Source organism: Mizuhopecten yessoensis, unplaced genomic scaffold (assembly GCF_002113885.1).
Source record: "Mizuhopecten yessoensis strain PY_sf001 unplaced genomic scaffold, ASM211388v2 scaffold10811, whole genome shotgun sequence".
NCBI classification, from domain to species: Eukaryota; Metazoa; Mollusca; class Bivalvia; order Pectinida; family Pectinidae; genus Mizuhopecten; species Mizuhopecten yessoensis.
Genome location: NW_018408733.1, coordinates 612644 through 625027, shown reverse-complemented (window position 1 = coordinate 625027; position 12384 = coordinate 612644). Strand labels below are relative to the sequence as shown.

Here is a 12384-nt window from a genome sequence, read left to right as displayed (position 1 = left end):
AACTCTTGATGATAAACTATTTCTTTAAAAAAACAGTAACAAATGAAATTTTTGCGAAATCTGGCTTCTTTGATTAATTAATTTCATATAGATTATTTTGAAGCAATTTAAAGAATAAGCTGTGTATTATTTTATCAATGCTCTCCTGTTGAAAAATCAGATTTAATGTTTTCAAGATTTTAGGTCATCAAGCACATTATTTGACTTGAAATGTATTTGCATATTAGCACACATGTTGATTAGCATGTTTTGTTCATGAAAATTTCTTCCAATCTTTTGAAATTTCAACATTTTGTGCTGCACTGTGAAGTTGATTAATTTACATTGATTACCGTATATGATTATTATACATTAACTCATCCATCCCTGAAGAAACATTTAAACTTTACTAATTTAAAGGTTGGAATAATTCATTATGAAATTTCAGGGGTGAAGGAGTTAATGTATATTCTTATAATTTATCTAATCAATATTTACTAGAAAAATAATAAATATTTAATAAGTCTTTGTATACATTCAATATAAATTAATAATAATTGAATACTGTGTATGTATATATTCAACTAGTCTTTGTATGTAATTAATATAGATTAATTGTAGATATTTTTCATGCATCTGTATATATATATACATAATGTAGATATTAAATTATGCAGTTTATCTAGATGCAAGTTATAATCTTTTCAACTGATACTATTTAGACTTTACATGTATATATAGACATACAAAGTTGTATTTGCACAGATCACCACTGCTTAGCTTTTACATATAATATATTCAGATTGATATCATTTATTTGTGTATCAATAATGTGCACTCGTAGCTTTGTAATTGGCTTGAAATCGAAACAATTTTTTGATAAAAAAAATCCTTTGAAAAGACTGTTAACTTGTCACATGCTGATTGAGAATTGCCACACGCTGATGAAACATTTCACAAAAAGGAGTCAACATTTTCATGACCTAACCAGTTTATTTTCCTCAACTTCAATGTAATAAATAAAAATAAAAACATTGTGTCGTGAGTCGAGTGACCCTAAAAAATATACAGTTTTGTCACTTCGTTGTACAGGCAGATAACACAAATCGCTCACTCAGTCATAGCTTGACAAAGGGACTAGTCGGTCTTGAAACATTGTGACACGTTTAATTAATATGCACATTGTTTGTGAAGAAAGTAAAACTTTGATATCACATATTTCCAAACTGATGAATTTTATTGAAAAAAAACACAAACAAGGGGTGTTATGTGGGAGGACACTGGAGTACCTGCAGAAAACTGACATGATTCAGTTCACATTATACTGTCTGATGAAGTTTATTGTAGCTAATATGTGTTAGGTAATTTGAAGAAAAAAGGAGAAAAAACAAAACTGAAAAATGTCCTTCCATATCATTTGAATCTGTAACAATTTGTTTTGTAATGATTTGTTTTTCTTGGTTTGGTTAACCCTTTCACCACTGTAGACCATAATGGACTCACCCAAATAAATGTATGGTAGAGTCTACTGAAGTTACTTAGGGGTGAAAGGGTTAAGGCATTTCTGGAATTGAAGTACAGCAATCAGTTTTAAATTTAGGAAATTTCTGGGGGGAATACAAATATTAGTTCATGAAAATATCAGTCCTTGTGAAATGTTGATATATGTGCAACATACTTAATAATAAACACAGTTTCGTTGATAAACTAACACTATTTAATATATGCATGTGTGCATTGCTTTTTACATGGAAACCTAGCTGGAATATTTAAAGGAAATCAGAGTTGTCTCACTTTTTTGACATAAACATAAATTTATCTTCTCGCATATTTCAGGCACACATCCGTTAAATTACATAAAATATTATAGGAGTGGATATTTTCATTATATAATATACTTGCCAACCTTTTGAAATTTTTATGGTTAATATTCTGCATGCTCAATATTAAAAATATAAATAAAATGTATGTATATACCCGATTTGTTTTAAGAAAAAAATATATTTTATAATGCAGGAATAGTTTAAAGATGCAGGAATACTTCAAAGAAAATTTACAGGTTGGAAATACTAAATGTAAGGGTCCCAATTTGGGATTCTAAATAGAAAATAGGGAGAGTTGGCAAGTCTAATTATTTTTATTTTTTTTCATGGTTGACTGATCTTTTGACTTCCTCCCGCCTCAGTTTATCTTCCCACCACTGTCAGAAGATGCTATCTATTACAAAGATTTAAGAATCCCGAACACTATACACAATAAACATGATGCGATTTAGACAAAGCTTTCTGTAAGTTCTGGTGTTCTTGAATGGTAGCATTTCTGAATTGCTGGCTTAAATAATGTGGCAAGACAATATTAGTTATCTCTATCGCCACTTGAATAGAGTAAATCAATTTACAAAATTGCACGATAGGTTTTTGAAAGACACCCAGGACTGAAAAAAAACTAGTTTGGGAAAATATGCGCAGATTTCCTCTGTTGGGTTTGCTAGGTTAAATTAAACTTGCAACATTAGGCCTGCGGTGACTAGCTCACTGCAGGGTCGCAGGGCTAATTAGTCCCCTGCAAGCTGATTCTTTCTTGACTTTACAAGATTTAATCAAGCTCTCCACCACAATCTCGCAGAAACTTTTTCATTCTATTTAGCTCCATTTTCCTTTCTCCTTTAAATGCCTTTATACTTTGAATATCATTTGCTATCAATATATTTAAAGACACATTTTCTTTTCTTCTTAAATATTCTTTTAAAGTTGTACCATGATATAGTGCCATATCCTACCTGTTATAATGCCAGGTTTCATTGGCAGTCTAACGAAGTGGCACTATAATGACATTGAATTGCACATCTTGTCATTAAGTAACCAACCCCACCTTACCAAACCTTAAAGTGTTTCAAACAACCAAGCTTTTATTCATTTTTGGATAGATTTTGTTTTAGAATGATCTAATTGACTATACATTTCACTAGTTTCCATGTAAATCAATGCACATTAACAATGAATTATCCTTAATCAATATCTCTTTGTTTGTTCATATTAAAATCTTATTAATTTTAATTGAATAATAGTTTTAACTAATGAAATTGCTTGTGACTATGTGATTAATCATATATAAACATATCTGCTTTTTTCGTTGCCGTTTTGACCTTTGACCCCTAACCTTTGCACTTTCTGCACACATACAGCTTGGCAAGGTAAGTATTTCCGTGTATACCTGTCAGTTTCAGGTAATTACTTATAGGTACGTAGTCATTAGCATGTTTGGTTAATCAGCTTAGTCAGTCATCTATAATAAGTTTTACTTATTATATGGAATAATTTTAGAAATTAAGAAGAAAAAAAAATTAAAACAAAAATTGTGTCCTAATTCAACAGGTTAATTAACATTGTGAGATTTCATTAACCCTTTCACCCCTAGGTAACTTGAGTAGACTCTACCATACATTCATCTGGATAAGTCCATAACTGTCTACAGTGGTGAAAAGGGTTAAATAATTAATTTTGGTACATTTTTGTATATTTTGTAAATCCAAATATCTTTGAAGAACTTAACTGTTATTTTTTGTTCATGAGGAAATGCTAATTTAAACGGTTTGCAAATGCAGACCAGTACATAAATTTTACATTAACACTTGAAACTTAATTGATTCAATAAAAAGAATTATTAAAAATGATTTTCCGAAAAATTTATAAAAATGTAGTGTTTAGAACAATCCTTCCCATATTTTTTTTATATCCATTTTTAGAAAAATTCCTTCATATAGATAATGAAATGTTGTTAATGTTTTAACTTCATAAATAACCCTTATTACAGCCCAGTTAGTATAGTGTTGCCAGATATATAGAGCTAGTGGCAGGTCCAGCAGGCATAGAGAGAAAAAAAATACATGTATTGAATTATTTTTGAAAAAAAAATCTTAAATGAATAAAAAAGGAATGTTGTAATATTAAAAATCACTTTTATTTAACATTTTTTTAATTTTTGGGTGAATTCGGCAGGAGATGCAATCATGTTCAAGCAGTGAATCTTTTGCCTCCCTTTGACAGGTGCCTGTGCCTTGTGCATTTCGGGAAATTTTACATATAAAAAGGATACATGTAAATTTATGAAATACTAGTGATTTTTGTATGGTTTTTGGAAAATGCAGTAAAAACTATTTCGAGAAAGAGCCTATATAAGGCCCCAAATTCACCTTTAAAAAATCACTGTCAAGTGATTTATTTTGTGAATATTTATTTGAGTACACAATTAAAACAAAGAAATTTAAGTCTACAGAAAAGTGAATAAATATATATATTTATGTCAAAATCAATAAAGAGTACACAAATGAAGTACACATACACGAAAATAAGTACATACAAAAAATGTATACATGAAAATAAGTACACACAAAAATGTATACACGAAAATAAGTACATACAAAAAATGTATACACGAAAATAAGAACACGCAAAAAATGTATACACGAAAATAAGTACACACAAAAAATGTATACACGAAAAATAAGTACACACAAAAAATGTATACACGAAAATAAGTACACACAAAAAATGTATACACAGAAATAAGTACACACAAAAAATGTATACACAGAAATAAGTACACACAAAAAATGTATACACAGAAATAAGTACACACAAAAATGTAAACACGGAAATAAGTACACACAAAAAAATGTATACACAGAAATAAGTACACACAAAAATGTAAACACGGAAATAAGTACACACAAAAAAATGTATACACAGAAATAAGTACACACAAAAATGTAAACACGGAAATAAGTACACACAAAAAAATGTATACACAGAAATAAGTACACACAAAAATGTAAACACGGAAATAAGTACACACAAAAAAATGTATACACAGAAATAAGTACACACAAAAATGTAAACANTGGAAATAAGTACACACAAAAATGTATACAAGGAAATAAGTATACACAAAAAATGTATACACGAAAATAAGTACACACAAAAAATGTATACACAGAAATAGGTACACACAAAAAAATGTATACACGGAAATTTGTATGCACAAAGTTTTGCAAAAATAGGCTAATTGTACAGTATTGGTTTTACTTTGTTTCTTCTTCTTATTATTATTCTGCCGTAAAATTTCCAACACATTTCTCAAAAACTATTGGATAGAAATAAATGAAACTTTACACAAGTCTATTTTGGCACTGCGAACATCGCTGCGGGGGCAGTTTAGGGGACATCTGTAATGATCCCCCATTACAATTAGTACTTGTTTACAGTAATTTTTATCAATGTTTGGACCTGCCACGAATCAAATTCCTTTGGTTTTAGATAAATTCTTCTTTACTGCTTTCTGGTATTTCAGTCCAAGTTAAAATGAGTGATAAATTAATTATGATGTCCCTATATAGTTGCATATCATAAACACCCGTATTAGAACAGTACTGCAATGATGTGGAAAAATATAGTTTTTCAACAGGTAAGTCTTAGAGAGATTTAAAAAAGGTGAACTAACCCTTATCTCTGAAAATATTACATAGTTACATATTTAGATTTACTGACTTAAATAATATTTGTTTTATACATATATTATATTATCAATGTTAAGATAATACAAGATTTTATTTTTCATTCAGAACATACATATGTATATTAAAGCTTCAATGAGTTTCCTGAATAAAGTAGTGCTTGTTTGAGATTATTTTGTTATCAGATGCTTTACAAAACGATCTTAACTGACAGGTTTTATTAAAAATTTGATAAATAAGGAAAATTAAAAAAAACAAAAACAGGAAAATTCAAAATCAAAAATCAGGAAAATAAAAAAATGCAGGAAAAAAGAAAGAAACAGGAAAAAGACAACAAAAATATTATTTGTGACATCTTTACAATATTGGATGTAATTAATATATTTATACTGCATTATAGCTTCAGCATGTGTTAAAAAAAATGAGCATGCAGCTAAATTATCAATGCTTTCTTAAATTGCGTGCTATGCTAGTTGGTCAGCTTTTTTGAAGGCAGTTCCCCATTATCGCCATTACAAGTGACACATAGGTCCACCGTTGTCATGGTAACTCCGGGTCACTTTCACGGGTTCTTTTAACTCATTCACCCCTGAAAACACATTTGAACTCTTCCAACTAAAAGGTTGGAATAGTTCATTATGAAATTTCAGGGGTGAATGAGTTAAAATATCTAGGGAGTCAAATTGAAGGAAACGACTAAATTTCACTTGTGATGTGAGATAATATGCAAAACCCTTACACCTATAGTCCAGTTGTTAAAAAAATGGTTTTATTTATTAAAATTCAAAAAACAAATGAATTTCAGGAAATTGAATTAAAAAATAAAATAATGCTATCATTCAATTTTGTTTGCTGGAACTTATGATAATTACAGAAAGATTGAAAACATAAATGTCCTAATGTACCATTGACATTCTAAGAAGAATTGAAAAAAAAACCACCAAAAAAAACAGAATTTTATTGAATTTTATTAAGTGAACAATTCTTTTAACAGCTTGGCTAATTAATGATAGGCTTAATCTAAAACAAAGTTAAATGTTACTGTATACATATTTAAATATTAAAGTATTTTTGAAATTTTTTGATCTTTTGATTCAAATAACTGGATTATTTCTGCAGAAAAGAAAAATAGAAGACATATTTTTTTTGTTATTGAAGATATACTGTTTCAAATATGAGTATATAAATGGTATAGAATATAAAAATGTTTAAAAACAGAAACAAACATTTTGCTTAAAAAATATTTGCAAAAAGTGAAGGGCACACAATACCTGAAGGGTGTACGTTATATCAGGTTTTGTTTATTAATTAAATATACAGAAATGATTATTTGTGTCAAGCTGTATTTCATTTTATGAGTGTTGTATGATGTACAGAACCATGTCTGAGTGTCCAGCTTCAGGACGTGATCGGAGAACAGACGTACAAGAACGCCAAGTATACTGTCCACGAGGCTCATAAGAAGGAGTGGGTGAGACAGGGTGAGTGGACGATAGCCGGAGTAAACTGACCATTTTATTAGGACCCACATCAGAGATGGCCGGATGCCCTATAGTAATTACGGTGTTGGTCCGTCCATTTGTCCGTCCACGCTTCCGTTTCCAGAGTTTATCTCGGAATCCGTAAAATTGATCTTTCAGAAATTTGATATAGTGATACACTATGATATGTAGATGTGTAATAGAGAGCAAGTTTTTAAGGTCAAGGTCACGGTTACCGCAAATAGACTGGGGGGAGGAGGAGGGTTTCTGTCAGTATTCTATTTTTCAGTAACAATTACCATAGCTCAATATATTTTTCCTATTGGTCATTAAGCTGTGATGCAAATTAAGTATACCGACTTTAACCCTTTCACCCCTACGTAACTTTAATAATCTCTACCATGCATTGATCTGGATGAGTCCACTATGGTCTACAGTGGTGAAAGGGTTAAACTCTGAAGCAGCTAATAGTTGATGTGTTTTTTTTGTGTAGCTTGCTTCACTTCATGTAGACCAATGTAAGATACCAAAGATTCTGGATACTTCTATGGTTAAGTTGATGACTGTATGGAGTCTGAGTTAAAATAAAAAATGTGGCTGCGAAATTGTGACATCGTTAAATAAATCCCCAAACATTGTAGGTTCGGGACTTAATGGTTATCACCATTTCTTCTTCTTCTGTCGTTAAATTATCCTAAAATTTTCCTGAAAATACAAGTCAGATTAAAAACTTTTGCATGAGTATTGTAGGGCATGAATTAACTTAAAGAGTTGCAAGAAACCCCCATTTTTTGGCAATTTAACATCCAAGATGGCCTCCGCAGCTCCTGATTGGTCGAAATTTAAAAATTGACAGAATCAATCTAATTTGGTATGTAGGTGTTTTGTGCTGTCGCAAACAGTACAATGACTCGTGTTGGTATGGCGTCATATTTGACTGTAGGGGTAAAAATGTTTTTTGGGAGCGGCTTTCATGATGGCTTCTTAATTTGTTTCCAGTGTGTTAGTCTGTACCTTGAATGTTTTAACCGATTTTAAAGTTTTGATGTCGTTTATTTCCAGTGCGATATTCACAGTATCTGGAGTGTTTTATCAGTTGTTCAACGACAAATATTAACTCCATGGTGATTGGATGGATGGAGAAACACACTTCTGTTACTCCAAGCAAGTAAGTCAAATTTCTGTTACTCCAAGCAAGTAAGTCTAATTTCTGTTACTCCATGCAAGTAAGTCTAATTTCTGTTACTCTAAGCAAGTAAGTCAAATTTCGGTTACTCCAAGCAAGTAAGTCTAATTTCTGTTACTCCAAGCAAGTAAGTCTAATTTCTGTTACTCTAAGCAAGTAAGTCAAATTTCGGTTACTCTAAGCAAGTAAGTCAAATTTCTGTTACTCTAAGCAAGTAAGTCAAATTTCTGTTACTCCAAGCAAGTAAGTCAAATTTCTGTTACTCCAAGCTTTGCAAGTAAGTCAAATTTCTGTTACTCCAAGCAAGTAAGTCAAATTTCTGTGACTCCAAGCAAGTAAGTCAAATTTCTGTTTCTATCCACCAATTAAACTGGTCACTTAAGGTGTTAGGTACCACTGTCTGCATATAATATTAAAGAAGAGTTCCACTTTGTTTTCTTAAACAAATATTTTTAAGTAGTGACCATGATAATAATATTGTTTAAATTATTTTTACTGTCACAGCTTTAGCAGAGTCTCGTCAAATATTACTCTCCAGAATTAAAAAGATGATTTTGATATTAATTTTACTTTTTAAGCTTATTACAAACTGAAATTGTTTTTAAAATAAATAAATGGGAAAAATTCATATGGGGTATGATAGGTTTTTCTCCCACCCTTCACAGGTGTGTCTCCCGTTTTAGCCGGTAAAGATCAGCTTGTCACCCCCTAGGGGGAGATAGCCTCATGCCAATTAGCACGTGTTCAATTGTGACGTCATTAAAATGTGTCATCGGTAATTGTGACGTCATCCAAAGTGAATGACGATATGCATACCCCACATGTGTTTTTTGTTTACAAACATGGCAGACTACTGTCGGTGGAACTGTGACTGAAATAAAAGGATGGGAGAAAAATATCATCCTCTACGTATACCTCGAGGGTGTAACAGAGAAATCTCCAACCCTCAGAATGATTTTGTTTGGTTGTCTAACCAGAGGCTCTAGAAATCTCCAACCCTCAGAATGATTTTGTTTGGTTGTCTAACCCGAGGCTCTAGAAATCTCCAACCCTCAGAATGGTTTTGTTTGGTTGTCTAACCCGAGGCTCTAGAAATCTCCAACCCTCAGAATGATTTTGTTTGGTTGTCTTACCCGAGGCAGAGCTGTCGGGTTAGACAACCAAAAATCATCACCCTCGGGATGGATATTTCTCTGTCACACCCTCAAGGAAGGGGGAGGTTCTATTAGACCAAACTTGCCAACTTTTTGAAATTTCCATGGGAGAGATTCTGCATGCTCAAAATTAAAATATGAGTACAATGTGTTTATACAACACTTAGACACATTAAAATAACCCTGGTAAATCATTAGGTTTTATAATATAGGAACAGTTGAGCAAACTCACTGTTTGAAAATACTAAATTTAGAAGGGAGACTCCACATTTTGGAGCCTTAAATTTAGCACTCTTTGTATTTTCAAACAGTGAGTTTGCTAACCTGTTCCTATATTCTAAGATCTAATGATTTTAAGGGTCCAAAATCGGGAGTCTCCCTCCTAAATAGGGAGAGTTGGCAAGTATGCACAGTTTCTTTACTAATTGAGTCAAATAACCCCTTTATTTTTGGTAATGCCATATGGAGTTCTGGTGCTTTTCTGAAGAAAAGCTGTTTTAGTGACCCTATAATGGTGTCAGCTGTATACAAGTCTCAGGATATTTATATATAAGACCTACGTTACTTAAAATGATTCTATTTTACTTAAATTTTCAGAAACCAACAGATCAGCAAAGAAATCCTACGGAAGTAAGTACAAGACCAAATCTTGTCAATGTGGTCCACATTTGAAATCCTTGTGGTGCTCTCCCCTGCATCGATCTGCCCCTGTATATGAGTCATTGAGACGTCAAACATAAACCTTTCACTGGTTGTGCTATATGAATCTGTATATACAATCTATATTACCATCCCGAAGAAAATGTTACAAAATTTGTTCTTTCTCAAGAGGAAAACAATGAAAAATAATTAGAGTAAAAAAAATATGAAAAATGTAAAATAAATACAATAATCAGAAACGAATGTTTCATTTATTCGATATATCATAGCATATCAGTAATTTTCTGTTTTATATAATATGAAAAAAAAATGAATAAAAAACATATTTATCTGTGTATTATTAAAATCAGCAATATATTAGGTGACTGGATTATATGCATATGTATATATATATAGCTTATCAAGTTTAGAATAAATTTATATTAATAAAGAAGAACCATTTGTGCAATATCTTTGGAATATTTACCACCGTTATTTTTTTATTTCAATGATACCAGAACATGTTCCTTCAGACAATTTCTTTGTTTAATTCGAGAAAAAATGGTGACAAATTTCTTTTTTAAGAAAGTGTGTTTAGAATATCATATCTTATTAGTAGACTTTCTTTTTCAAACAGAATTTTGAAAAGGTATGAAACATTACACACAGATCACATTGTACTGTGTTTTTATGCTTACCTAGAAATGTTGGTCAGTTTTCACCTTTTCAGACATATTTGTTTGTAAAATAGTTTAAAAAATATTTTTGTGTTCCTGTAGATGTATTTTGTCTGATTACCCCTGTTAAAAACAATAGAATGGTCCATAATAATGGATCAGTGAAGCTATTGCTATTTCTGAGGGGTGAGAAGGTTGTGTTTTAGATTAAGACATGAATATTAATGTGGTCAATGTACATTTATATGTTGTTTTGTGATGTTGAATGACATTTTTGGAATGTGAAACACGCTGTTATATTGAGCATGCTCACGTAAGCACACTTACAGGTGTTAGCATGCAGTCAAAAGTACAATGTTGCAAGCATGCCTATATAAGCACTCAGGAATAATCTTGTAGAAAGAAAATTTTAATCAGTGATACAAGGATATTAAGTCAGGTATACAAGGATACTCAGTCAATTATACAAGGATATTCAGTCAGTTATATAAGGATATTCAGTCAGGTATTCAAGGATATTCAGTCAGTTATACAAGGATATTTAGTCAGTTATACAAGGATATTAAGTCAGGTATACAAGGATATTCAGTCAGTACAGATATACAAGGATATTCAGTCAGTTATACAAGGATTTACAGTCAGTTATACAAGGATATTCAGTCAGTACAGATATACAAGGATATTCAGTCAGTTATACAAGGATTTACAGTCAATTAAACAAGGACATTCAGTCAGTTATACAAGGATATTCAGTCAGTTATGAAGATATTCAGTCAGTTATACAAGGACATTCGGTCAGTTATACAAGGATATTCAGTCAGTTATACAGGGATATTCAGTCAGTTATTAAGATATTCAGTCAGTTATACAAGGATATTCAGTCAGTTATACAAGGATATTCAGTCAGTTATATTAAGATATTCAGTCAGTTATTAAGATATTCAGTCAGTTATACAAGGATATTCAGTCAGTTATACAAGGACATTTAGTCAGTTATACAAGGATATTTAGTCAGTTATTAAGATATTCAGTCAGTTATACAAGGATATTCAGTCAGTTTTACAAGGATATTCAGTCAGTTATACAAGGATATTCAGTCAGTTATACAGGGATATTCAGTCAGTTATTAAGATATTCAGTCAGTTATACAAGGATATTCAGTCAGTTTTACAAGGATATTCAGTCAGTTATACAAGGATATTCAGTCAGTCTTGATATTCAGTCAGTTATATGAGGATATTCAGTCAGTAATATGAAGATGAATTATATTATGTAAATGTTACTTTGTTTGAGTCTTTGTAAGATGTAAGATACAGACTACACAGCAATATTGCCACACATGTACTCACCATTTTTAGCTCACCTGGTCTGAAGGACCAAGGTGAGATAATGCTGCCATAGCTGTGGCGTCCATCGTCTGTATGTCCATCATCCAACCATCGTCTGTATGTCCATCATCCAACCATCGTCTGTATGTCCATCATCCAACCATCGTCTGTATGTCCATCATCCAACCATCGTCTGTATGTCCATCATCCAACCATCGTCTGTCCATCAACAATGTCATTGCTTAACCACTGATTGGAATTTGACCAAATTTGACCGGAAGCATCCTGAGGTTATAGGCTTGGCATAAAGAGATAAACACAATTATGATATATATATAGGAATGGAGTCTGGAGCTCCGGCCCTACCATTGAGACTTAATCCTGAACCATATAGCTTTGAAAAAGTTGAAATCCCCACTCATACCCAT

General features: G+C 31.6%; 1 protein-coding gene across 6 annotated transcripts in view; it reads left to right on the top strand.

Annotated features, from left to right (window-relative positions):
* The window catches only part of LOC110462598 (WD repeat-containing protein 49-like), a 95276-nt gene that overhangs the window by 18243 nt on the left and 64649 nt on the right, over window positions 1-12384 (top strand). For 5 of the 6 annotated variants that reach the window (XM_021516614.1, XM_021516613.1, XM_021516612.1 and 2 more), the window contains exons 9-12: window positions 3164-3172; window positions 6868-6972; window positions 8035-8140; window positions 9910-9942. In XM_021516614.1, coding sequence (XP_021372289.1) covers window positions 3164-3172; window positions 6868-6972; window positions 8035-8140; window positions 9910-9942 — 253 coding nt within the window. The remainder of the gene's footprint in view (window positions 1-3163; window positions 3173-6867; window positions 6973-8034; window positions 8141-9909; window positions 9943-12384) is intronic. The other variant, XM_021516611.1, reaches the window with a different exon arrangement.